At 41.4% G+C, this 27,817-nt stretch overlaps 3 protein-coding genes across 4 annotated transcripts; all 3 read right to left on the minus strand.

Moving 5' to 3' along the window:
* Positions 1-584: 584 nt before the first annotated feature.
* LOC112221768 (zinc finger protein 391-like) lies at positions 585-2,379 on the minus strand. The gene is made up of 2 exons (XM_024384079.2): positions 2,113-2,379; positions 585-1,864 (listed from the first exon to the last, which is right to left on the minus strand). Exons 1-2 carry the CDS (start codon positions 2,285-2,287, stop codon positions 918-920), a joined length of 1,122 nt encoding a protein of 373 aa, XP_024239847.2. The 5' UTR covers positions 2,288-2,379; the 3' UTR covers positions 585-917.
* Positions 2,380-10,354: 7,975 nt separating this feature from the next.
* On the minus strand, positions 10,355-12,643 carry LOC112221773 (zinc finger protein 391). Its single transcript, XM_024384092.2, has 2 exons — positions 12,347-12,643; positions 10,355-12,083 (listed from the first exon to the last, which is right to left on the minus strand). The coding sequence occupies exons 1-2, from the start codon at positions 12,519-12,521 to the stop codon at positions 11,140-11,142; spliced, it is 1,119 nt and encodes a 372-aa protein (XP_024239860.1). The 5' UTR covers positions 12,522-12,643; the 3' UTR covers positions 10,355-11,139.
* Positions 12,644-12,896: 253 nt separating this feature from the next.
* On the minus strand, positions 12,897-24,884 carry LOC112221753. 2 transcript variants are annotated; one of them, XM_024384055.2, is made up of 13 exons: positions 24,505-24,884; positions 23,570-23,964; positions 22,077-22,281; positions 21,595-21,708; positions 21,421-21,474; positions 21,186-21,309; positions 21,017-21,078; positions 16,062-16,110; positions 15,860-15,921; positions 15,459-15,658; positions 15,284-15,348; positions 15,122-15,219; positions 12,897-14,944 (listed from the first exon to the last, which is right to left on the minus strand). In XM_024384055.2, exons 1-13 carry the CDS (start codon positions 24,671-24,673, stop codon positions 14,751-14,753), a joined length of 1,791 nt encoding a protein of 596 aa, XP_024239823.1. In that variant the 5' UTR covers positions 24,674-24,884; the 3' UTR covers positions 12,897-14,750. The 2 variants fall into 2 exon arrangements, with proteins under 2 accessions (XP_024239823.1, XP_024239817.1); XM_024384049.2 differs by having other exon boundaries at positions 21,577-21,708.
* Between the last annotated feature and the right edge of the window lie 2,933 nt (positions 24,885-27,817).

The raw sequence follows: 27,817 nt of genomic DNA on the forward strand, positions 1-27,817 counted from the left end.
CTGAAAACAAAGCATTATGTTTGGGGTAAATCCAACATAACACATCGCGGAGTACCACGCTTCATATTTTCTGGCTGCATCATGTTATGGGTATGCTTGTCATCAGCCAAGGAAATTTTGGGGATAGAAAGAAACAGAAAACAGCTATAAGCACAGGCCAAATCCTTTTCAACAGACACTGGGAGACAAATTCACCTTTCAGCAGGACAATAACCTAAAACACAAGGCCAGATCTACACTGGAGTTGCTTACAAATACCAAATTGAATGTTCCTGAGTGGCCTAGTTACAGTTCTGACTTGAACCGGCTTGAAAATCTATGGCAAGACTTGGAAATGGCTGTGATAAACAATCAATTTGACAGAGCTTGAATCATTTTTTTCATGATAAAATGGACAAATACTGTACAATCCAGGTGTGCAAACCCTGAGAGACTTACCCAGAAAAACTCACAGCTGTAATCACCACCAAAGGTGCTTCTGTAAAGTATTGACTCAGGGGTGTAAACACTTGTGTAAAAGAGATATTTCTGTATTTCATTTTCAATACATTTCAAAAATATATTTTCACTTTGTCATTATGGGGTATTGTGTGTACATGGGTGAGATTATTATTATTTTTTAAATCCATTTTGAATTCAGGCTGTAACAACAAAATGTGGAATTAGTCAAGGGGTATGAACACTTTGAGGTACTGTTACTGTAGAATGAGTAGCACTGAAAATAAGAAATGTATTTATTTCTTTCTCTTCCCAAATGCTGGGCACTTTGAGAACAGAAGGCTCTGTCTATCTAGCCTCGTAATTACCAGACTGATTCTGTGGTAGCGAACAATTCATGTAAGCTTGTGAGATCAGGCGGCTTCCGAGGTTACTGTTTATCCACTCATGGGCTCTTTCCACTCCAAGTTATTATTAATCTACCTCCCTTGGATGTGAGTTCTGAGGTGTCTCTTGATCTGGCTGGACTGACTGAATCCTTTCCCACAGACAGGACAGGAGTAGGGTTTCTCCCCTGTGTGTACCCTCAGGTGGGCCTTCAGGTGGGCTGACTGGTTGAAGCGTTTACCACACACGTAGCAGCGGTAAGGTCTCTCTCCTGTGTGAATCCGTTGGTGTTCCCTGAACTTCCCTGAGTAGCTGAAGCTTTTGCCACACACACCACAGTGAAAGGGCTTTTCCTTAGTGTGAGAACGCTGGTGGACCTTGAGGTAACTGGTAGAGGTGAATGACTTCCAACAGACTGTGCACATGATTTGCCTGTGACTAGTGTCACCACTGTGTGGTGCTGTGTGGGATGGCATGTGTGCCTCCAGTTGGGATAGCTCACAGAACACGGCTCCACACTGAGTACATGAGTGTGTGTCTGTATCCTCCTCTGGTCTCCTTTCTAGATCTCTCAGAACAATAGGAACACTTTCTGTGTTCTCAGTGTTCTGACTTTGTGTTCTAGAAGAGACTGGACTTACTTCAGAGACGGGCTGAGACTGAAGGAAGTCACTGGTTGGTTCTGATAGTGATACTCCATAGCCATCAGGTTCTGTTTTGATCTGTCCAGTTGTGTTGGTCAGTAGAGACTCCCTCACTCTGTTCTCCACAGTTTCGCTTCGGGAAAGATGTGAAGGCTGAGGTCGGTCCTCATCATTTTTCACACAGGGAAGAGTAGATATGGAGTCTTCTTTGGTATCAGACTCCGGTACTTGAAGCTGCTCTTCCTCCTGACTGGTCCCGAGTTCACCCTGTTCCTCTTTAATCTGTGTGGTCTCAAGGTCCTCCTGGCCCAGACTGGGGCTCCACTCCTGCTCACAGTGCTGTTGTTCAGGGGGAGTTTGCAGCTCTGAGACCCAAGAGAGAATGGGCTGAGGGGCTGGGGGAAAGAAGACAAGTCAAAATTGAGATCAATGAAAGTAATGACAGTTGTTGACTCTTGATTGACAAGACCACCACTGCGTTAGCTAAGTGTAGTTTGTTCTGGGAATGGCATAGGCAGCTATGTGTCTATCTCTGCCCTACAGAGTCAAATTCTGTAGAATACAATGTAACACGTTTCTAACTATGTAGATAACTCGTGCATATGAGAAGAAAGTACAGTCGTTTAGCTAGCTTGCTACATACCCGGCGGTAGGACCGGTGTGATCAAGTGTCGTTTAAGGTATTGGTTCTCTCGCTTTGTCCGGGATATTTCTTCCTGGTACTCGGAGATCGTGTCTGCGACAACTCTTAGTATTTCCTCAGCAGCTTGCATGAGACGCTCAGTCAAATACACATTCAGATATTGTAATTTAGTCATCGTTGGACGATTTAAACTGGCAAAAGATCTTCCCAAAATCCACGTAGAATTTGTTGTCAAACATGAACGCTGTACTGCACGGAAGTGACGTCAGCGCGCTAGGCACATGTGCGCGGGTTCACCATAGAAATGTCCTGAACATAGAATGGATCTTTAATCTATATCGATTTCTAGATCTTCAAACAAACGAAAAATATTTTATGCAGCACACTACATCACCTTAATTTGCAATGCCATTGATATACAATAATCTAATATTAGTCTTATATATGCCGGTACATTATACAGCAGATAATAAATCAAACAGTTACTGTAAATCAAGGCATCCATTTTTATTTTATACCAGAAGTCAAGTCTTTGTACAGTATAACATCCACATAAGTGTTAGGGTGAAAAAAAAAACATTTATTTTTTATTATATGTGCACTTTAGTGGACAGTACGACCAGGGAGGACATATTGATTTGGAGGCCCAGGCAGAGGCCAGTCTGCAGACATTTGGATCATCTACATTTTAAAAAGTATATTAAATCCATGTAATAAACCCTACACCTTCACAATAAATCCATTATTATTTTAGACAGGTCTTAAGAAACACTATGGTGAAGATAATGTAGTCTTTTTCAGAAGAACTGAATAGCATACCCCGAGTTGTTCTTATGTTTCAGGGGTGGGTAATTCCAGTCCCGGGGGCCTGATTGGTGTCACAGCCCCAGCTAACACACCTAACTCCAATAATCAACTAATCATGATCTTCAGTTTAGAATGACATTTGATTAATCAGCTGTGTTTGCTAGGGATGGAGAAAAAGCCCCCAAGGACCTGATCTGGCTATGCCATATGGCTGTGGGCTACACTAGTTCATTTAGCAGACAAGATTTGCTTAGTATTCCGTGGCATTATTTTACATTATTTTATAGTATGAAGAATACAATTGAACAAAGCTGAATAAATAGAAAGGATATTTTCTCCAAACAACTTGAGGTGCGCACATGCAGCTATTCTGTGTTGAGCAGTTAACAAAGAAATAGGTACTCCTATATTCTTCATTTAGAGTTATTAATGTAACTTTAGTTGTTCTACAAACGTTGGTCTATATGTTTAGATTTTGAATACATTGTAAGGCTAATGATGATTAGAAAACAGTCGCTTGAAAGGCATGAGCTCTGGGGGTTTTTGCGAAGGCTGTACACACCTCTCATTCACAATTTGAGAAGCACTTGATAATGCTTTGAATTCCCGGTGGCATCCCCTTTGTGTGGCCATAATGCACCCTTAAAAAATCCATGCCTTTTGCAACCCTTCTCCCTGAGTGCTGCCTGCTGTGAAACACTTCTCACTCACATGGCTGTCCATCACGTGATCTGGTCTTTATCACAGGCTACAAGTGAGGACAGACACAACGGCTTATCCAATTCCTCTTTTAATAGAGGCCATCACTCCGCTTTCTCGTGTAATTTCATAGCCTATAGAAATGTTGCGCAACATGAGCTCATGGGCTCTCATGAAATGTTTGATTAGATTTTAGGATACATCTGCATTGATGACAGAGTGATTAGAGGGACAATAGAGTGCTGAGTACCAGGCAGTTAGCAAGTTTGGTAGACTACTAATGACCGTCAGAGCTTGAAGATGCCTAAACGGTCACGAGGAATTTGACTTCATGACTCGTGACCGCAGGTGTGGCAGTTATTCGGGCACTGCAGGTGTGGCAGTTATTCGGTCACTGCAACAGCCCTAGGTGGATTCCAATCAAGTTGTAGAAACATCTGAAGCATGATCAATGAAAACAGGATGCACCTGAACTCAATTTCATGTCTCATAGCAAAGGGTCTGAATGCTTATGTAAATAAGGTATTTCTGTTTTTTATTTTTAATACAGTTTACAAGCACTAAATTGACTGTGCCTTTTAAACAGCTTGGGAAATCCAGAAAATTATGTAATGGCTTCAGAAACTTCTAGTAGGCTAATTGGATGTATTTCAAGGCCTACCTTCATACTCAGTGCCTCTTTGCTTGACATCATGGGAAAATCTAAAGAAATCAGCCAAGACCTCAGAAAAACAATTGTAGACCACCACAAGTCTGGCTCATCCTTGGGAGCAATTTCCAAACGCCTGAAGGTACCACGTTCATCTGTACAAACAATAGTACGCAAGTATAAACACCATGGGACCACGCAGTCGTCATACCGCTCAGGAAGGATCCTGTCTCCTAGAGATTAATACTTTGGTGCGAAAAGTGCAAATCAATCCCAGAACAACAGCAAAGGACCTTGTGAAGATTCTGGACGAAACCGGTACAAAAGTATCTATATCCACAGTAAAACGAGTCCTATATTGATATAACCTGAAAGGCCGCTCAGCAATTTTTCTGCAGGTACTGGGTTACCTTCAGACGAGTCTTGTGAAACTTGTGGGGGTCGTAGAGCTAAACCGAGAACAACCCCGTGTTCACGAGGGTCACATCTTTCCATAGAGGCGTTATATTAGTGTGTAGCAGCGTTCGGACGCTACAGATGTTTTCGTGAGAAGACCGGTTTTCGGGATGTCTCCTGATCTGAGAAACACTGCTGTAGCTCTGCCACCTTCCACAGGTTGTCACTAGTACCACAGCCACAAAGTCAACATTGGCTATATCGAAAAAATGCATCTGCAGCGGAAGGGTTCGTCACTAGTTGCCACAAAGTCATAAGTATGGCTAAACCCTGCATAGTTCTACAATTTCTCTTTTTAAAGTTAGATTTTAAAGCTAAACCTAACTTTAACCACACTGCTGACCTTATGCCTAACCCAAACCTTAGCAATTTTTTTGTTTTCATGAAAACAAACACATCTCTAACTTAAACAGACAGATTTTGATGGGGTTTATTTTCTATATTTGTTTTATGCCTCGAGCGTGACACGGGGGGCCTCATGCACAAAATTCATATTATTTAAAAACAATTGCCCATCTCTCATGAGGCCCCTTTGATGTGAGGCCTGAGGCAATTGCCTCTTCTGTCGAATGATAAGTCCACCAGTGTTTAGGACTCAGTTGATAGTAAATATGTTACATTTAATATGACAGTAAATTGGTACAGTAGGTGAAAAACAGATAGCACATCCTTTATAAACAAGCTCTTATTAAGGTCTTACTAAATGTGGGGGAAAAATATTACACTGCTCTGAAATCTCAAAACTCCTGAGATATTTACTTACTAGAAACTATTTGAATATCAAACTCACAAAAAAAATATAATTACACAATTACACACATTTACCTTTCTTCCATAAAAGGTGCCAATTTTGATGGCAGCCAGATTGGAGAAAAAAACAGGAAGAGAATGTTCGGTCACACACTCATTGAAAAGCCCCAGTCTGTCAAAAATTGCTAGCTCAAGTCAAAATTGGCAGTCTCTTTGGCAATGACAAGGAGTGAGTGTTTAGCTAACATAACAGACTGGAATACAGGTAAAAGTTTTACATTCTGCCATAAAAAATAAAACATGAGAGACTATAGTAAGTGCCAACCCATAACAAGGTTGAAGATTTTTTCTTAAATCAGGCATAAATCCACTTGTGATCCCCTTGTGAGACAGTGGGAATGGAAGGAAGTGGCAATTTAATGCAAGCTTCACAACAACAACAAAAAGATATTGCTAAAACATTTCTAGTCTGTCTATCTGTGGCTAACAGGGTTGACGTGTTAGGCTTGACACGCTCAGTTTTCCACCTCAAAATGGCAGATTTTAAAAAAAATAATTAGAAATTTAGAACCAGCTCTCCTGCTTTTACTCTATGATTTCACTATTAGATGTTCAATGTTTATTTTGATAACAAATATTTAAAAAGCAATAGTTTCGCCATATTAAAATGAGAGTTCAGTTCAGACGGAAATATATCACTAATTTCATGAAACAAGTCATCTTCAGACGTGACTTTGTCGAAGCAACACAATAACTAGGACTTTACAATGAAGGTGAAAATGTGGGGATTAAAGTGGATTAAAATCTTCCTACAAGTGTTGACAGAGGGACATGTCAAAATGCTGAATTTAGGCACTTTAGCAAGCCTTTATTTATATATAAAAAAAATATGAGGTCTATATTAAAGGTCACTGCCGCTGCCTCCCTTTCCTACCAAAGGCACATGAATTGAGGAGCAAACTGAAGGAGAGAGGAGATTCAGCATCACTTGGAGGACAATGGAGTTCAATTTTTTAAAAGCATTTAATATAATAGGCTTTTAAAATTCAATATTGGAGCACAGTTTATACTTAAAATATCAAAGGGAAAAGCAACCATTTTGATTGAACAACCCAGGTGTTAGCATAGATGACATGGAAGTCTTTTTTAAGCTGTTAATGCTCTGGTTCTTCTTTCAGAAATAAATATGCTTTTTTTTTTATTGAATTCCATTGTCCTCCAAGTGTTGCTGAATCTCCTCTCTCCTTCAGTTTGCTCCTCAATTCATGTGCCTTTGGTAGGAAAGGGAGGCAGCGGCAATGATCCCTTCCCTTTGCACTGCGTCTGCTCTCTTGCCAACTCCTTATGGAATTGCCATGTTAAGCTTGACAATGATAGCAATGGACTTGGCAAGAGCACAAACAGATTTGGGACTATAACATCTCGCTCTCCTGGGGCCGGAGGGTTGATCGATGCAGAGAAGGGTTAGACAGGAACAGTGAGGTATGTCTCGTGTGAAGTGTGTGGGTTTCCTATCTGAGAGAGGGGGGATACAGGGAGAGACAAAGGCAGAAAAATAGAACAAATAAAGAGAGAAAGGAATAGAGTTTTACCACCTCTGGAGAGTTCATATCTCCTTTACCACCAGAGAACCTGGATAATGAGGGTGAATGAGTCAATGTTTTCACCTGCCACAGACAGGGTTTACCACAGACAGGGTTTACCACAGACAGGGTTTACCACAGACAGGGTTTACCACAGACAGGGTTTACCACAGAATACTGTGGCCACATAACACTTGACAGTAAAACATAGCACTGTCTCATCGTCTACATCCAACCAGGATGGGGGTCAATTCCAATCCAATTCATTAATTAAATCAAATTCCAATTCCTTTGAAAAGCATTGTAGAGTATTGGAATGTCTGTGTATTTCCTGAATTGGATGCACCATGGCTAAAAGACAAACAGAATATACTTCCTCACATCATAACAGGAGCACAATGTCCTGTTTCCCGTTTGGTATTCTGTTTGCTTCTGGTTGTTCTGAAAAACCAATCAATATACAAAGGGGTTAAAAACAGTGATGCAATACGTTACAGCCAGAAATATAGTAGCACTTCTCAGTAAAAACTAGCACTGGCTGTTACTTTCTATCCAAGTAAAAAATACTAACAAAAGACAGAACAGAATATTTACAACATTATAACAGGTTTGCATGGTCTTGTGTCTAATATACAGATGCTGTCAAATACTGTATATTGGCACCCTTGCATGATTCACTGTTTCTTCTCAGATACATTTCATGTAAAATACTTTTGGGGTTTACATGTACACAGGATCAAGAAAAACAATGGCCTGGACAATTATCATTGTTTACTGTGTAATGTATCTCCCATGTGGTAAATTGCAGGTGCCTACAAAGTAAAAATAGGCAATCAACCAGTTTTGAAACGAAAACACAAAACATTCCGCTCCATTGTAAAGTGCCAGGTTGCCAATATATTTGACTGCATCTCTACGTAGGAAAAACAAAACCAGTATGTATACTTTGCATTGTCTGCAGCACCATGGAGCTTGGTGCACTTCAGTGCAGTGGGCTATGGCCTATACTACTGCTGTGGAGACTGAGGGCAAAGGTCAGAAAGACCAGGACAGACAGACGCACAATGAGTACTCACTAACCATTACCCTGCTCTCTGTACTCTCTGTTCTCTCTCTGATATCTATGTTCTCTCTGCTCTCTCAGTAAGAGTCACTGGTCAGGCAGAAATCATTGGACTGTCGCATCACATTTTATTTCAACATACCTCTTTATTTAGGATGAAAGCATGACGTTGAAACAATGATGTTAATTCAAACATTCCATTTTACTATCAACTATCTAATCAAATCTAAACTTCAACAATTTCAACCACCCAATTGAATATAGGATGAAAAATATTGTTTATGTTTCTATGTACAATTTTCCACTCAATTTCAACGTTTACATAGTTCTGATGATGTTGAAATTAGATTGTAACAACCTGTTAGTCAGGTTAAGTCAATGTATTTAAGCTGAAGTTTTACCCTAATTTCAATGTTTCAATGCTGGTTGAAATTAGATTAAAACTGTACTGGTTGAAATGAGATTAAAACTGTACTGGTTGAAATGAGATGATAACTGTACTGGTTGAAATGAGATGATAACAGTACTGGTTGAAATTAGATGAAAACTGTACTGGTTGAAATGAGATGATAACAGTACTGGTTGAAATTAGATGAAAACTGTACTGGTTGAAATGAGATGATAACAGTACTGGTTGAAATTAGATGAAAACTGTACTGGTTGAAATGAGATAACAGTACTGGTTGAAATGACATGAAAATTGTACTGGTTGAAATGAGATGATAACAGTACTGGTTGAAATGAGATGAAAACTGTACTGGTTGAGGACTTTATTCAGATCCAATGTATTTCCCACATTGATTCCATGTCACAATACGTTGGCAAATAACATTGAAACAGAAATGGATCACCCAGTGCATGCCCAGTGGGTTAGTCCTTCTCTGTTTACAACACTGTGATAAACAGTTCCTGAAAAGCTTTTCCCTTCTCTTCCCTGCAGGTATATGATGAGTATCTCCAGTGCAAGGCAGGCCCTAGAGGACAGGGGGTGGGGTCAAGGAGAGGAGTTTACAGCCCGTTGACAACCTCCCTCACCGCGCCGCGCCTCCTTCTGCTGCTCAGATCCAATATGTTTTACAGGGTCCGTGTGTGAGGTCCTTCATCCTACGCACAGTGCACACCAGACCAGACCTGGGTTCTGTGGTGAATTTTTGACATGGTTCATTTTTTTGTTGATTTCACATTGAATTCAGGTTAGATAACAACTCAGCCAAATGTAAATCAAAAGTACATGTTGAACTGAAATCTGTGCCCAGTGGGTTTTGTTGCTGAGACTTTACCTGCACCACACAATGCAGATGAGCTTTGTGATTTACATAAATTCACTGAAAACCCACAATAACATATTAACAGCATTGCACTTTTCATGTAGCCTACTTTTGGCCATATTTCAAATGTTTTATGTATGTAAGTCTGGGACTGAAACAGATTACTTACTTAGTCTTTTTCATTCTGGGTGGGACAAGAGACTGCAACAATCTTCTGCCATTTGAGTCTGTCTTGTGCCCTGTCCCATGAGAGACCCATATATGATTTAGTTATTATTTGTCATAATGACAGACAGCTCAAAATCAAATCAACTAGGCTGAACTCAGGAGGAATGCCTGTGCTTTCCATTACAGTGGTGATGAGGCTATCAACTAACATAGCGTAGCATGAATACTCCACCTCATTTGACGCTGCTGTCTGCACAGCGGCAGTTATCGTTCTGATTAGCTCTATCGAGGGGAGGGGGTGTAATGGCTCTGCTTTATGATGGCATAATGATAAATAATAACACTGGTTAATGGGGTGATGATTGTCATGGTGATTGCCCCCCCGCAATGTCAAAGTTGAGACCCCTTGAAGTAAACATATTTCTTGCACAAAGAAACGAATGAGCTAGGTAAGCACTGCCTTATTCAACTATGGCTCTATCATATAAGTCTAATATAGGAGGGACCCTACTAAAACCCTGGAATGTTTATGTATAAACTTCACAATAAGTTGGTTTATAGATTTTACACTATGCTGCTAGGCAGGACCTATAAGGAAAATAATATTTAACATTGTAACACTTTTGTGGAGAAATAATTCAAGTGTACCATCTAGTGTTCAAACATAGTATTACAACAACATTGGTGAGGACAGATTGTTTAACAGACCCACTGATCACTCTAGCTTGTTGACCTGATATGACCACTTGTTTTATTCAGTAACAGACATTCAGAAATAAATGTTCCCACACATACTTAATCAATATGACTGAGATAGTTTATTTGCAAGAAGACCAATCAGCTCCAACTGGAATCATCAAGAGGAAATCAAGGGAGATAACACCAAAATTAACATTATATTACTCTCTAACATAGTTAGTGTCACCTAGCAATACAGGGGATGAGCCCAGTCTTTTCATAGCATGTTATTAAGAAGCTCTCTTAAATAAATTCAGATATACTCTGCCTCAGTTATGGGTCCAAAACACATCATTGTTTACTCCATGTGTAACTCTGTGTTGTCTGTTCACACTGCTATGCTTTATCTTGGCCAGGTCGCAGTTGTAAATGAGAACTTGTTCTCAACTAGCCTACCTGGTTAAATAAAGGTGAAATAAAAAAATAAAAAATCACACATTCTATAATCCTCTAGTCTTACAATTAAATGTGAAATTTGTAGCACTGAAAATAAATGTCTCTCTTTCTCTTCCCAATCGCTGGGCATTTTGAGAACAGGAGGCTCTATCTAACCTCGTAATTACCATTTTGAATTCAGGCTGTAACAACAAAATGTGGAATTAGTCATGGGGTGTGAATACTGAGGTACTGTTACTGTAGAATTAGTAGCACTGAAAATAAGACATTTATTTTTCTCTTCCCAAATGCTGGGCACTTTGAGAACAGAAGGCTCTGTCTATCTAGCCTCGTAATTATCAGACTGATTCTGTGGTAGCGAACCATTCATGTAAGCTTGTGAGATCAGGCGGCTTCCGAGGTTACTGTTTATCCACTCATGGGCTCTTTCCACTCCAAGTTATTATTATTCTACCTCCCTTGGATGTGAGTTCTGAGGTGTCCCTTGATCTGTCCAGACTGACTGAATCCTTTCCCACAGACAGGACAGGAGTAGGGTTTCTCCCCTGTGTGTACCCTCAGGTGGGCCTTCAGGTGGGCTGACTGGTTGAAGCGTTTACCACACACATGGCAGCGGTAAGGTCTCTCTCCTGTGTGAATCCGTTGGTGTTCCCTGAACTTCCCTGAGTAGCTGAAGCTTTTGCCACACACACCACAGTGAAAGGGCTTTTCCTTAGTGTGAGAACGCTGGTGGACCTTGAGGTAACTGGTAGAGGTGAATGACTTCCAACAGACTGTGCACATGATTTGCCTGTGACTAGTGTCACCACTGTGTGGTGCTGTGTGGGATGGCATGTGTGCCTCCAGTTGGGATAGCTCACAGAACACGGCTCCACACTGAGTACATGAGTGTGTGTCTGTATCCTCCTCTGGTCTCCTTTCTAGATCTCTCAGAACAATAGGAACACTTTCTGTGTTCTCAGTGTTCTGACTTTGTGTTCTAGAAGAGACTGGACTTACTTCAGAGACGGGCTGAGACTGAAGGGAGTCACTGGTTGGTTCTGATAGTGATACTCCATAGCCATCAGGTTCTGTTTTGATCTGTCCAGTTGTGTTGGTCAGTAGAGACTCCCTCACTCTGTTCTCCACAGTTTCGCTTCGGGAAAGATGTGAAGGCTGAGGTCGGTCCTCATCATTTTTCACACAGGGAAGAGTAGATATGGAGTCTTCTTTGGTATCAGACTCTGGTACTTGAAGCTGCTCTTCCTCCTGACTGGTCCCGAGTTCACCCTGTTCCTCTTTAATCTGTGTGGTCTCAAGGTCCTCCTGGCCCAGACTGGGGCTCCACTCCTCACAGTACTGCTGCTCAGGTGGACTTTGCTGCTCCGAGACACAAGACAGTATGGGCTGAGGGGCTGGGAGGAAAAGACGACAACAGACATTATGTAATGTCAGTAATAACAGCCTCCAAGGAATCATGAGACAGACTTTCATCAATTAAATGACACGAGACCAAGCCTACACTTTGGCTCGTGAAACGGGATGCTGCCTTCCCTATAAAGTACATTGTCAAATACAATTCGGGTAGGTTCTTTAACACACTAGTTAGCTAGCTAAGCAAGATAAGGCCTAAATAAAATGGGAACTACACTAGCTACTTCGTTAGCTTGATACATACCCAGCGATAGAACCGGCGTGTTCAGTTGTCGTTTCAGGTATTTGTTCTCTCTCTTTGTCCGGGATATTTCTTCCTGGTACTCGGAGATTGTGTCTGCGACAACTCTTAGTATTTCCCCAGCAGCTTGCATGAGACGCTCAGTCAGATACACATTCAGATATTGTAATTTAGTCATCGTTGGACGATTTTAGGGGCAAAAGATCTTCCCGAAATCCACGTAGAGCTTGTTGTCAAACATGCACGTTGCACTCTACGGAAATGACGTCAGCGCGCCAGACACGTATCGGCGCGTCTACCATAGAAATGGAGTCACGTATACTTGATCTTTTATCTTTATCGATTTCTATGAGCAGAATATGTATCATATCTTCAAACTAAGCGAGTATATTATCTCAGTAAACATGAATAAATATGCAGCAAACTACATAACTTTCAGTTGTAATCTCTTTGATATACAATCATGTTATCGTCTACTTTATTATCCATTATACTACCTGCACACATTTTTCCCTTTCACCAAATATATTTAAACCACATACCACACGGTGGCTAACTCAAGGCATGCATTTTATTTAGAACCAGAAGTCAAGGCTTTGTACATTATAAAATACTACTTCCAATCATTCATTCCAAAAAATAAATTTTCATAACTTAAAAACCGATTAAATTAATCCTAAATTCAATATTAAATTCAAAAAGGCAAATAATGATGATACAGTGCTGTATAATTAATGTGAAACACTAAAGCAGAAGGTGGCTGAGGGTACATCAGGTAGGCCTACAGTACAGTAGGCGTTAGCCTGGATGCAATGCCAGTCTGTGTCTGCTCTCTTGCAATCTTCTTATGCAATTATCATGTTTGGCTTGACAATGATAGCAATGGGCTTGTAAAGAACACAAACTGATCTGGGACCAGGCAGTACCTGTTTCAGTCCGTTTGGTACAGTATTCATTTTGGCACTATTTTTTAGATTTAGACTAATCTTAGTCAGTTTGACTAAATTATAATTAAGTCTCACTCACATTTTTGTTATTTGAATAATGATTTAGTATAGTTTTTCTTGTCAACTAAATGCCCTTTAGTCACATCACATTTGTATTGCCTCATTAACACATAGTAAACATAAATCAGACTCCCATGTGCATAAACATACATAGCCTTGTCCTACAAACATTTTTCTGCATAACATCCTATTGTCTTCCCAGCAGCAGAAATATGATAAACATATTTAAGTATTAACGGGCCGTGTAAATTCCTAATTCAGCCTACATAGATATTACACATTACATAAAAAACAGACACACAAGCGCAGGGAGGGATGGTGGGAGGAGAGAAAGGAAGGGGGCGAGGTACTATCACGTATTGACACAGTAGTGTGGGTTGCACCTCCGTCACATCATTGTTCTCACCATTTCCCAGATGCCACACTGATGTCAGGAAGTAGAAGGGGGGTTATAAAATGACCATTTCACCCAGTGATGTCGTCAAGTCATTAAACCTCAAATCCCAATCGAGTCCCAAGTCCTCTGTGCTCAAGTTCGAGTCCCTATGGCTGAACTCCCGAGACCCAGTGCTCGAGTCCTGGTCCAAGTATTATGAGTCATATCTTTTGAAAGGTCATCTCTCGAGCCATTTTCTCTGAGGAAAAGAGGGAGTCTTGGCTACAGAACCTGGCTATGAAATGCAGTGGGGAAAGTGGGAGGGTTGAGGGCGAGACTACAAATATCAGACAGCCTACTTTTCTAAACTCAAGGGAGCTAGACTGTTGTTTTACTATTAAACTCAACACTGCTATTGTTTTTCATTTCATAAAGCAGCTTGTGATTCTTAACCAGACAAAGGGTAGCTAACCAGAAGGCTGGTGGTGACTGGTTAGCTACGAGGAAGCAAGAGAGTTGCCTGAGCGATGTGCATAATCGAAGGCAGAGTGGAGCTGGTCTGTCCACACTCATCGCTTGCTCCCCCCCCACCCAGCTCACCAGGTGATGTGGCAAGTCCTTCCCACTGCTAATATTAATTGTGCTTATCACAGAAAAGCTCTCAATCTCTCCAAAAACTATTGTCCAGTCCACTTATCTGATTTTAGTCAGACCATTTATTCTCGTCCAGTTTTAAGTCAACTGGAATGAAATATCATTTTAGTTTATTTCTAGTTCTTTTTCTGGGTCTATTTATTTAGTTATAGTCTTGTCAATTGCCACTGAAAAATAGGTGCTTGCTGAATATTTTAGTCACTATTTTTGTTGACGAAATTAACACTGGTTTGGTGACTACTAGTGAATATGACCCAGGTAGAGTAGGAAGGTAGCCTGGGTACCAGTCTGTGCTATCATCCCACTCCTTGGCATGACAATAATAGCACAAACAGACTGGTACGCAGGCTAGAAGGAAGGTGTCCAGGCATTAATAGTCTTGCTCCTGTTTGATGTTGATGTGTTGTTGGATGTGTTGCTGTCTCTGGGTATGGGGGACCTGGGGTGACTGTCTGGGGGGTCTGCCTCCTCCTCCGCGTCGGTCTGGGGCGTACTTCAGTACGTTGGCCATCAGGTGCATCACAGCAGACTCTGTGGCGTACGGGTGGGTGATCATGATGCTGTCTGAAAGATTCAGAGAGGAGAGAACACAAGATCAGTGGACATTCAATCACATTAAAACGAGGCATCAACAAGGAATACTATGTAATACTTCTGCAGTAAAATGATCGTCATCATCGTGGTCTGACAGACTTTCAGATCGAAACAGTGAAATGAACTATTGAGTCGGGTAACTCTTACCAATAATGATTTTACTGAGGGAGTGTGTGAGAAAACTCTTCTTGGTTCCTTTCCTTCCTTTCATGTTGAAGGAACTCATCAGTTCATTGGTCATCAGCCTAAGAAGAGAACAGAGTCCGTATTTCAGCATTCCAAAAGTGTGTGTGTGTGTCCAGTACCCACCTCTCCATCACCCTGGTGACATTTTCCCTCAAGGTGTTCCCACCGATCCTGCTCAGGAACTGTTTCTGAGAAACATGCAAACAAAGACAACTAGTTATTTTGTGTACGTTGGGGTTCCAACAACACTGTCATTGTAATGCTAGCTTATCACTCAATGCTCTGCAGATCCACGTACCATCTGGGCAGCTACCTCAGGAGGCTCTAGAACTTTCTCCAGGTTGGCCATGTCCTCGTAGGTTCTGCACACGTCAAAATGGAAATCTGTTCCAGAACCCCTAGAACCACCCCAGTGTTCTAGAACTCCCACCCTTCCTCCTAGATCCCACACTGACTGTCTGATGTCCACCAGCAGACCCAGGACCTGCTCCTGGAACTCTGGAGATGGAAGAGTCACAATGTGGTACAATGTAATCTTTATTGGTTCCCAGATTCAAATTAAACCTACACCTGGATTGAAATGCATGCTAATGGAGATGGCTTTTAAATCCTGAAATAGGTGTAATCTGGGTCTGTGAACCAGGCCATTATGCATTTGTGTGTGACTGACCAGATTGATTAAATAAAGAGAATACTCACGGTCATTTGGAAGAGGAAAACTTTGGGTTGAATTCAGCAGGTTTCCCATCATATCCTGTCCACTATAAACACACAAAACATTTTTCAAAAAAGGGAGGATGCTTAATTCCACAGCACTTACATCAGAGTGTGTTCTTACTTCCTATCCATCTGCCTTGGCATTAGTAATGCAAAGGTTACATTGTTCAGCTGCAGCACATACCTTAGGAATGTTCCCTCTCTGGACTGAGAGGTTGGAAAAACAGAATCCCCTAAAAAAAGAAAGTGGAAATACCAATGAAGTAATTCACATATAGTAGGATTATGTAGTCTCTTACAACTATATAAAATTGAGTAAAACTTGTAACGTATTAATATATATTGTTATGCGTATTACGGCCATTGAAATCTCAGCTATTAACAATAATATCAAAGGGGTTAGAAAACAACAAAAGGTGTCATTGTACGCTGATGAACCTCCATTTGCCCTTTCAAGCCAATGTTGAGATGTCTAGCGTTTCTTTTGGAATATTCAGATTTTTAAATGTGCAGTTTTAACCTGCCTCGTGTTTTTGTAAAATCTTCTAGAAAATGTCAATTGAAAAATATCCTGCTTATTAGAAAGGGTTACTGTGAAATGTATTATATAGATTCTTGCAAGATGAATGTTCTCATTAAAAAAGGATTTAATGTATACTTTTAATTCTCCTAAGTGTTTTGCTTATCATTAGAATGGTTGTTTTAATAAGTCTTGTGTGACTCCCATTTTGTAAATAGGACTGGTGGCGTTATGTCACACAGCTAACAAAAATATGTGGAAATGTCTGCTCTACCCAAAATTACAACCAACTAATTGCAGAATTACCGCAAAAATATAAGAGGAAAGTGGAAGGGGGAAAAAAGTAGGGAACTTGTCTGCCGGCCCTGCATTAAAGACAATAATTGGTTAAAGAAAATCGAGATAAATTAAACTGGTATACCAGTTTCATTTAAGGACCAACAATTTTACAGCTGTGCCATATACAGTGCCTTGCGAAAGTATTCGGCCCCCTTGAACTTTGCGACCTTTTGCCACATTTCAGGCTTCAAACATAAAGATATAAAACTGTATTTTTTTTGTGAAGAATCAACAACAAGTGGGACACAATCATGAAGTGGAACGACATTTATTGGATATTTCAAACTTTTTTAACAAATCAAAAACTGAAAAATTGGGTGTGCAAAATTATTCAGCCCCTTTACTTTCAGTGCAGCAAACTCTCTCCAGAAGTTCAGTGAGGATCTCTGAATGATCCAATGTTGACCTAAATGACTAATGATGATAAATACAATCCACCTGTGTGTAATCAAGTTTCCATATAAATGCACCTGCACTGTGATAGTCTCAGAGGTCCGTTAAAAGCGCAGAGAGCAACATGAAGAACAAGGAACACACCAGGCAGGTCCGAGATACTGTTGTGAAGTTTAAAGCCGGATTTGGATACAAAAGATTTCCCAAGCTTTAAACATCCCAAGGAGCACTGTGCAAGCGATAATATTGAAATGGAAGGAGTATCAGACAACTGCAAATCTACCAAGACCTGGCCGTCCCTCTAAACTTTCAGCTCATACAAGGAGAAGACTGATCAGAGATGCAGCCAAGAGGCCCATGATCACTCTGGATGAACTGCAGAGATCTACAGCTGAGGTGGGAGACTCTGTCCATAGGACAACAATCAGTCGTATATTGCACAAATCTGACCTTTTATGGAAGAGTGGCAAGAAGAAAGCCATTTCTTAAAGATATCCATAAAAAGTGTTGTTTAAAGTTTGCCACAAGCCACCTGGGAGACACACCAAACATGTGGAAGAAGGTGCTCTGGTCAGATGAAACCAAAATTGAACTTTTTGGCAACAAATGCAAAACGTTATGTTTGGCGTAAAAGCATGCCCAATTTTTTCAGTTTTTGATTTGTTAAAAAAGTTTAAAATATCCAATAAATGTCGTTCCACTTCATGATTGTGTCCCACTTGTTGTTGATTCTTCAAAAAAAATACAGTTTTATATCTTTGTTTGAAGCCTGAAATGTGGCAAAAGGTCGCAAAGTTCAAGGGGGCCGAATACTTTCGCAAGGCACTGTAGATTGCAAAAGAGTTGGGAAGAGATTTGACGAAATCAATTTGAACTGATACAGAAAATGACGCCAGATTCAAAACTTTGAATGTTTATATTTAAATTATGCAAAATTCTTGCAACCAATAGAATGTTATATATATTGGGGATACAACCTTCCCAGCTCTGCAGATTTAGCTGCGAAGAGACAGAATCATTAGATAATTTGTTTTGGTACTATGTAGCTTGTTGATGGTCGCAGGTCCAGCAATGGCTGAAGAATTGCAACATTTACCTGGAGCTAACTATGCAGATAGCACAACTGGGTGATCTGAAAAGTCATAGTCAATCGGTCAATAATATAATAATACTTTTAGCAAAAAAAAGTATTTTTAATTTACAATCTGTAGAAATTCTGAGAATAGAAAGGTTCCAAACATCACAACACAGTTAAAATATATGGCAAATAAAAATCCAATATGGATGGTGTTAAGTTCTCTGCTGCCAGTGACTGGAACGAATTGCAAAAATCGCTGAAGTTGGAGACTTATCTCCCTCACCAACTTCAAACATCTGCGATCTGAGCAGCTAACCGATCGCTGCAGCTGTACATAGTCTATCGGTAAATAGCCCACCCATTTTTACCTACCTCATCCCCATACTGTTTTTATTTATTCACTTTTCTGCTCTTTTGCACACCAATATCTCTACCTGTACATGACCATCTGATCATTTATCACTCGTGTTAATCTGCAAAATTCCAATTATCCGCCTACCTCCTCATGCCTTTTGCACACAATGTATATAGACTCCCCTTTTTTTCTACTGTGTTATTGACTTGTTAATTGTTTATTCCATGTGTAACTCTGTTGTCTGTTCACACTGCTATGCTTTATCTTGGCCAGGTCGCAGTTGCAAATGAGAACTTGTTCTCAACTAGCCTACCTGGTTAAATAAAAAAATAAAATAAGAGATAGATGGGAGGGGTAGAATGGAGATGAAGGTTGGAATAATAACAAGATAACAAATGTCAAACATACTGTGTCTGTAAAACGCATATAGATTCTGAACTTTAGTGAAAGAAATAGATGAGAGATTGAGGTTAGAGGAAGGACAGGAGAAAAAACAAACATAACTATTGTAAAATAAACCTGTGCCCATAAAATGTATAGTGTGTATAAGCTGGTAGTAGAAGACTAAGCGTTAGGGGAGGGGTGGTAGAGTTAGAAAGTAATAAAGGAAAATATATATTTTTAAAGGTACCAGTCAAAAGTTTGGACACACCCACTCAAGGGTTTCTCTTTATTTGTACTCTTTTCTACATTGTAAAATAATAGTGAAGACATCAAAGCTATGACATCATACATATGGTATCATGTAGTAACCAAAAAAAAGTGAATTGTTTTTTTTTTTACTAGGCAAGTCAGTTAATTAAGAACAAATTCTCATTTTCAATGACGGCCTAGGAACAGTGGGTTAACTGCCTGTTCAGGGGCAGAACGACAGATTTGTAACTTTGTCAGCTCGGGGTTTTGAACTTGCAACCTTTCAGTTACTAGTCCAACGCTCTAACCACTAGGCTACCCTGCCGCCCCAATCAAAATATATACTATATTTTAGATTCTTCAAAGTAGCCACCCTTTGCCTTTGACAGCTTTGCACACTCTTGGCATTCTCTCCACCAGCTTAATGAGGAACGCTTTTCCAACATTCTTGAAGGAGTTCCCACATATGCTGAGCACTTGTTGGCTGCTTTTCCTTCACCCTGCGGTCCAACTCATCCCACACCATCTCAATTGGGTTCAGGTCGGGTGATTGTGGAGGCCAGGTCATCTGATGCAGCACTTCCATCACTCTCCTTCTTGGTCAAATAGCCCTTACACAGCCTGGAAGTGTATTTTGGGTCATTGTAAAACAAATGACAGTCCCACTAAGCGCAAACCAGATGGGATCACAGACAGTGTCACCAGAAAAGCAGCCCCACGCCATCATACCTCCTCCTCAATGCTTCATGGTGGGAACCACACATGCGGAGATCATCTGTTCACCTACTCTGCGTCTTACAAAGACACGGCGGTTGGAACCAAAAAAACTCAAATTTGGACTCTTTAGACCAAAGTACAAATTTCCAAAGGTCTAATGTCCATTGCTCGTGTTTCTTTGCCCACGAGAGTCTCTTCTTATTGGTGTCCTTTAGTCGTGGTTTCTTTGCAGTACTTCAACCATGAAGGCCTGATTCTCCTCTGAACAGTTGATGTTGAGATGTGTCTGTTACTTGAACTCTGCAAAGCATTTATTTGGGCTGCAATCTGAGGTGCAGTTAACTCTAATGAACTTATCCTCTGCAGCAGAGGTAACTCTGGGTCATCCTTTCCTGTGGCGGTCCTCATGAGACCCAGTTTCATCATAGCGCTTGATGGGTTTTGCGACTTCACTTAAAGAAATTTTCGAAGCTCTTAAAATTTTCCGGATTGACTGACCTTCATGTCTTCAAGTAATGATGGACTGTTGTTCCTCTTTGCTTATTTGAGCTGTTCTTATCATAATATGGACTTGGTATTTTACCAAATAGGGCTATCTTCTGTATACCACCCCTACCTTGTCACAACACAATGGATTGTCTCAAACGCATTAGAATGGAAAGAAATTCCACAAATGTACATTTAACAAGGCACACCTGTTCATTGAAATGCATTCCAGGTAACGACCTCATGAAGCTGGTTGAGCGAATGCCAAGAGTGTGCAAAGCTCTCATCAACACCACGGGTGGCTACTTGGATGAATATAAAATATATTTTGATTTGTTTAACACTTTTTTGGTTACTACATGATGTGTTATTTCATAGTTTTGATGCCTTCACAATAATTCTACAATGTAGGAAATAGTCAAAATAAAGAAAAACCCTTGAATGAGTAGGTGTCCAAACTTTTGACTGGTACTGTACGCATATGTATTTATGTGCAAATAAATATATTGGGACTTGGAAGTGATGTAGCTTCCATCAATGTAATTGTCTGCAATCTATTTGCAATTTTAAAGCTGATCTACCCCCTAAAAAACATTAGACAGCCTTTGTTTCTCTCACATGCGTCAGAAGAGTGTGGTCCCTCTATGAGGTAGCTCTCCTTGTTGAGTGCGTCGTCAAGGCTGTAATAACAAAAGAGATTGATCAGAACACATTCAATGCCTCAAACTGACATAGAACACTTGTGTGACAAACCAATGGGAACACCGGTAGATGCAGTGAAACTTGCCCTCTGAGCTCAGACGGATCCAGCTGAGGTTCTGCTTCTAGAGCTCCAGAACTCTCCTCCAGGGTTCCAGATTTCGTCATCACTCTCCTCTTCAGAGGAGGAGAGTTTGAGGATCCTGACACACCTTTGGATAAACAGGCAATGAGTACAGCTACAGAATTGTGTTCCATACAAATGGCTAGTTTAGTGAAAGTACAACACGGTGGCCCAATACATTCTCTAAGGATTCTGTCACCTGTGTGTATCCTTCCATCTCCACTGGGTCCTCCTTGAGGTATCTGATCAGTGCCTTTTGTAAAAGTTGATGGAAATCAAATGTTTGTCAAACACACTGTCCTACAGAAGCAATCCTAATTTATCAATGTCTATGTTAAGGCTATCTCACACTGACCGGTAACGTGCCCCTCACCCGTCCTCCTCTTCCTCCTCCTCCTCTTCTTCTTTTGTGTGTTGGGCTCACTGTCTCCGTTGTCAGTGAGCTCATCACTGGACCTACTGTAGCCTTCACACTCTTCCAGAGATTCTGAAACCATACAGGGTAGCTCGATCTCAGATTCAGGCTACAGCAAAATTAAGGCAGTTCTATACAATTAAAAACATTACAACAGATTTCTCAACACATTAAGAGTGTAGCTGCACCTTCCCTGAGAGCATTCTGAGAATTGGTATTTTGGCACAAATAGAGTTAAAGAGGAATATGGGATCATGAAAGAGTTATTCTTTCAGTCACTGGGGTGACCCTCTACAAGGAGCTTATTTACATTTCACATGTATTACTGCACTTGATTTTCTGAGAACTTTTGGGGAAGTTCTTTAATAAGGTATTTAAACATCAAACATAACCACTAAAAACTCAACATTGTGTAAGTGGTAGGTAAGACGCTTCAGTACCTGAGAATAGTTTGACCTTAACAAGGTCATATGTCATCCAATTGGCTCCTGGCTTGTGTCTCTCTTTCATAGCCTTCCTCCCATTGGCTGGAGGCCACAGGACCTTCCTTCCCACCACCCAGGTACTGGGAACCACACCCTCCACCTCCTCCTGGCCTTCCCTCCACACCGCACAGCACCAGAAGTCATCCGTGTTTTCATAGTCCTGGAACCCACATAGGAAGAAAGGATAAACATGCACTCTTTCATGTTTATTATAGTTGTTACCAATGGTTTTTCATTCTAGAACATCACATAATTCAGGCAGTTGAGGGGGTACGAGACCAGAGTAGTTGTTTGTTGACAACATCCTGTCCCCAGGATAGATTCTATGTTCTATTGTTCTACAAAGTTCTAGAGTTCTACATACTGAGCTCGACTAAATTAATATTTTAAGTCATCCGACTTAGCTGATTTTCAGCAGTTATGAAGCTCTCCCGCTTTGGAGGGTTTGCTTCTTTCCGTTGAGTCATCAGCTTCGCTCATTCACCCAACTTTTCACCTTCTAACATCTTCTTGACATCTAATGTTTTGAGGGACGACAATCATCCAAACCTCCACCACTAAATAAAAACGAAAAATCTGATGGTTTGTTTCAAGAATTCTGACATTTATTTACCAAAATACACAACACAACAATGTCCAAAACATCCCATTTACATCCAACTGCCCAATAACTATTTCCACCAAAATCACACGTTGGTTTCATGCTTTAAAAATACAATAAGTAGTTTGGATGTTTATGTCCATTGACTTCCAAAATGTATTACAGAATATTCTGTTTCAGTACTTGTAGACGTAACAATGTAAAAATACCTTTTGACAATTGCTTTACATAGACAATGCCATTTAGGTAAAATGCTTGATTAGACACATTATTATAAATAGCTAGCCTAAACATTTTCAAATCATTTCCGACACTGAAATGGATTTGAAATGGAGTTATAACCCCTATCCTGTACATTTCCACTTAAACATCTACCGCATCTCCCTCATAGGCCTGGTAGGAACATCCTGTCCCTAGAATGTGTTACAAGGTGTCTTTTCACCTTGTTGGACTGACTGAAGCTCTTCCCACAGACGGGACAACTGAACGGTTTCTCACCTGTGTGGACTCTCAGGTGTACCGTCAGGTGTGCGGTCTGATTGAACCGTTTTCTACAGATATGGCACTGATAGGGCTTCTCCCCTGTGTGAATCCTCTGGTGACCTTTCAACCTTCCCGACGAGCTAAAGGACTTACCACACAAGCCACAAAGAAATTGCTTCTCTTTCATGTGCATTTGCATGTGTGCGTTTAAATGGCCCATATGTCTACAGGGTTTCCCACACACCTTGCAACACAATGCTGTGTTGTGGTGATTTTGAAGGGACTGTTCCATGTGTAGTGGTATCTGTAGCGCCTCAAACCCTGACAGTAGTCCTTCACCACCTTCCACCCCCATCATACTTACACTGTTCTCACTATGTGCTGCCGAAAGGTCAAGGTTCACTGACGAAGAGAATGTATTGGGGTCACTTGACGGATCAAATGGACAAACACCCAGTCCTTCAGTCTCTGTTTTGATTGGTTTGGATGTTGATGAGCTGGACAGAGAGCCTCCCTCTCTACTCTCCCCGGTGAGAGTTTGGAACTGACTGAGTGAGGTGTGTTGAGGTGGGTTCTGATCATAGTCATCATTTCCATTGGAAGGAGTGAATATAGACTGAGAGTCCGGTCCTCTAAACTGATTTTCCTCCTTCCTGGTCCTTCCCTCCTGTTTCTCCATAGTCTGCCTTGGCTCTGGTTCCTGCTTTTGCCCAATGCCTCCCTCCTCCTCAGATTCTACAGGAGCAAAGGGCTCTCGGTCTGAAAGTCAAGGAGGGAAAATGTAGTGTCGTTAGCAAAGCACCTTTACTTGAGCTATCACGACCTGCTACCACACAGTTCTGAGTTGTAGTAGCTAGCTATTGAGGAACAGAATACACAGAATGTACTGACAACTATGTTCTTTTCAAGGAACATTTTTCGTAACTGGTTAGGAGAGCATTTTCCCTAAACATTTTCCTAACCTTAACCGCAGTCTCCTAACCTGCTACGAAAAAGTCACTTCCTTATCGACGTGGCGTGAAAAAGAGTGTTTCTCGATTTTCTAGCCATGAATGCTAACGTTAGCTAGCCGTCTCTCTGACTGCACTGCAGAAAACAAAGATACAGTAGCTACATTAGCTAACACGCCAAGCTAGCCACTGGCATATGACACAGTCATAGTTGGTTAGCTAAAACAAAGCACATTCATAACGGCATATTTCAGAACAAATACATAACTAGCTACATAATGTGTGCTCATTATCCTCATTAGCACAGTTTGCTATTCAAATAACGTAGTTAGCTAGCTACATTACCAACCTGGCCATGGAATCCCAAACTTGCGTCTCAATTGATCATTCTCTCTCTTTCCCTGGATAATTTCTTCTTGGTATTCTAATATTGTCTCTTCCACTTGCTTATATATCTCTTGGGCGGCTAACATCAAACGTTCGGTCAAAAATACATTTAAAAACTGTAATTTGGTCATTTTGAGGGTCGATGGCAGCCGGGGCACATCCACCCTAAATAAACACAATAAACCAAACGGTTTTTGAGAATGTGACGCTTTCTGGTGACGCAATCAGAAAATGACTCGCGGTTACAATATGTACATCTGCCGCGTTCAACAACACACCTGGGAACTCGAAAATCTGGGGAAGGGAAATCGTTGTGAATTGTCAAACAACTCGGGAATCCAAGTCAGAAACTCGGGTATCTTTCTAGAGCTCCGCCTTCCCGACTTGAAAATCAACGACGTCATAATTTGAACTGTTTTTTTTTCTTTTTTCCTGAGTTCCCAGTTGTCTTGAAAGTGTAACCGGTGTGAAATGGCTAGCTAGTTAGCGGGGTGCGCGCTAATAGATTTTCAATTGGTGACGTCACTCGATGGGTGAAATGCTTCGTGGGAGGCATTTTCTGATGTGTGCAGAGGGTCCCTGGTTCGAGCCCTGGAAGGGGCAAGGAGAGGGACAGAAGAAATTACTGTTACAAAAGCACCATAACTAGAGAAACTAGGGCAGCTAAAATCAAATAATTGTATCATCTGAGACAAATCAATCAACATATGGATTAAAATAGTTGATTAATTGACCCATCTGTTCCAGCATGTACACTGAATAAAAATATAAACAATTTTAGTGAGTTACAGTTCATATAAGTAAATCAGTCAATTTAAATAAATTCATTAAGCCAAAATCTATGGATTTCACAAGAATTGGCAGGTGCGCAGCCATGGGTGTGCCTGGGAGGGCATAGGCCCACTCACTGGGGATCCAGGCCCAGCCAGTCAGAATGAGTTTTTCCCACAAAAGAGTTTTATTACAGACCGAAATACTCCTCAGTTTAGTCCGGTTGGCTGGTCTCAGACGATCTCGCAGGTGAAGAAGCCGGATGTGGAGGTCCTGGGCTGGCGGGGTTACAGTGGTATGTAGTTGTGAGGTCGGTTGGGCGTACTGGCTTTACTGCTAACCTACAAATCATTACATGGGCTTGCTCCTACCTATATTTCCGATTTAGTCCTGCCGTACATACCTACATGTACGCTATTGTCACAAGACGCAGGCCTCCTTACTGTCCCTAGAATTTCTAAGCAAACAGCTGGAGGTAGGTCTTTCTCCTATAGAGCTCAATTTTTATGGAATGGTCTGCTTATCCATGTGAGAGACGTAGACTCGGTCTCAACCTTTAAGTCTTTATTGAAGACTCATCTCTTCAGGTCCTATGATTGACTGTAGTCTGGCCCAGGGGTGTGAAGGTGAACGGAAAGGCACTGGAGCGACGAACCGCCCTTGCTGTCTCTGCCTGGTCGGTTCCCCTCTCTCCACTGGGATTCTCTGCCTCTAACCCTACTACAGGGGCTGGGTCACTGTCTTACTGGTGCTCTTCCATGCCGTCCCTAGGAGGGGTGCGTCACTTGAGTGGGTTGAGTCACTGACGTGATCTTCCTGTCCGGGTTGGCGCCCTCCTCGGGTTCGTGCCGTGGGGGAGATCTTCGTGGGCTTTACTTGGCCTTGTCTCAGGATAGTAGGTTGGTGGTTGAAGATATCCCTCTAGTGGTGTGGGGGCTGTACTTTGGCAAAGTGGGGGTGGTTATATCCTGCCTGGTTGGCCCTGTCCAGGGGTATTGTCTAACGGGGCCACAGTGTCTCCCGACCCCTCCTGTCTCAGGCTCCATTATATATGCTGCAATAGTTTATGTGTCGGGGGGCTAGGGTCAGTCTGTTATATCTGGACTATTTCTCCTGTCTTATCCGGTGACCTGTGTGAATTTAAGTATGCTCCCTCTAATTCTGTCTTTTTTTTCTCTCTTTCTCTCTTTCTCTTGGAGGACCTGAGCCCTAGGACCATGCCTTAGGACTACCTGGCCTGATGACTCCTTGCTGTCCCCAGTCCACCTGCTCATGCTGTGGCTCCAGTTTCAACTGTTGTGCCTGTGGCTATGGAACCCTGACCTGTTCACTGGATGTGCAACCTTGTCCCAGACCTGCTGTTTTGGAATCTCTCTCTACTGCACCTGCTGTCTCTAACTCTGAATGATCGGCTATGAAAAGCCAACTGACATTTACTCCTGAGGTGCTGACCTGTTGCACCCTCTACAACCACTGTGATTATTATTATCTGACCCTGCTGGTCATCTATGAACGTTTGAACATCTTGGCCATGTTCTGTTATGATCTCCACCCGGCACAGCCAGAAGAGGACTGGCCACCCCTCAGAGCCTGGTTCCTCTCTAGGTTTCTTCCTAGGTTCCTGCCTTTCTAGGGAGTTTTTCCTAGCCACTTCTACACCTGCATTGCTTGTTGTTTGGGGTTTTAGAGGCTGGGTTTCTGTACAGCACTTTGTGACATTTGCTGATGTAAAAAGAGCTTTATAAATACATTTACATTTGATTGATACTGCCAAATTCTCTAAAACGACTTTGGAGGCAGCTTATGGGAGAAATTAACATTAAATTCTCTGCCAACAGCTCTGGTGGGCATTCCTGCAGTCAGCATGCCAATTGCACATTTCCTCAAAACTTGAGACATCTGTGGCATTGTGTTGTGTTAGAAAACTGCACATTTGTGCAACTTATCCCAGCACAAGTTGCACTTGTGTAAGTATCATGCTGTTTAATCAGCTTCTTGATATGCCACATCTGTCAGGCGGATGGAATATCTTGGCAAAGGAAAAATGCTCACTAACAGATGTAAACAAATTTGTGCACACAAATTGAGAGAAATAAGCTTTTTGTGCATATGGAACATTTCGGGGATCTTTTATTTCAGCTCATGGAACATGTGACCAACACTTTACATGTTGTATTTATATTTTTGTTCAGTATATGTGGTAGGCCTACCATAGAGTGTGGAAGTCAGGCCTACCGTAGTGATGTGTGGTAGTCATACCATAGAGATGTGTGGAAGTCATACCGTAGTGATGTGTGGTAGGCCTACCATAGAGTGTGGAAGTCAGGCCTACCATAGTGATGTGTGGTAGTCATACCATAGAGATGTGTGGAAGTCATACCGTAGTGATGTGTGGTAGGCCTACCATAGAGATGTGTGGAAGTCATACCGTAGAGATGTGTGGTAGGCCTACCATAGAGATGTGTGGAAGTCATACCATAGAGATGTGTGAAAGTCATACCGTA

Source organism: Oncorhynchus tshawytscha, linkage group LG02 (assembly GCF_018296145.1).
Source record: "Oncorhynchus tshawytscha isolate Ot180627B linkage group LG02, Otsh_v2.0, whole genome shotgun sequence".
Taxonomy (NCBI): Eukaryota; Metazoa; Chordata; class Actinopteri; order Salmoniformes; family Salmonidae; genus Oncorhynchus; species Oncorhynchus tshawytscha.

Excerpts from the sequence above, each read along its gene's own strand:
- LOC112221773 (XM_024384092.2), bottom strand. The coding sequence starts at position 12,521 with ATGACTAAATTACAATATCTGAATGTGTATCTGACTGAGCGTCTCATG. Across the intron at positions 12,084-12,346 it reads CACGCCGGTTCTATCGCTGG|CCCCTCAGCCCATACTGTCT; the intron begins GTATGTATCAAG and ends TTTTCCTCCCAG.
- LOC112221768 (XM_024384079.2), bottom strand. The coding sequence starts at position 2,287 with ATGACTAAATTACAATATCTGAATGTGTATTTGACTGAGCGTCTCATG. Across the intron at positions 1,865-2,112 it reads CACACCGGTCCTACCGCCGG|CCCCTCAGCCCATTCTCTCT; the intron begins GTATGTAGCAAG and ends TCTTTCCCCCAG.
- LOC112221753 (XM_024384049.2), bottom strand. The coding sequence starts at position 24,673 with ATGACCAAATTACAGTTTTTAAATGTATTTTTGACCGAACGTTTGATG. Across the intron at positions 16,111-21,016 it reads ACCACACTCTTCTGACGCAT|GGGATTCTGTTTTTCCAACC; the intron begins GTGAGAGAAACA and ends TTCTTTTTTTAG. Across the intron at positions 15,659-15,859 it reads TTTTCCTCTTCCAAATGACC|AGTTCCAGGAGCAGGTCCTG; the intron begins GTGAGTATTCTC and ends TTCCATCTCCAG.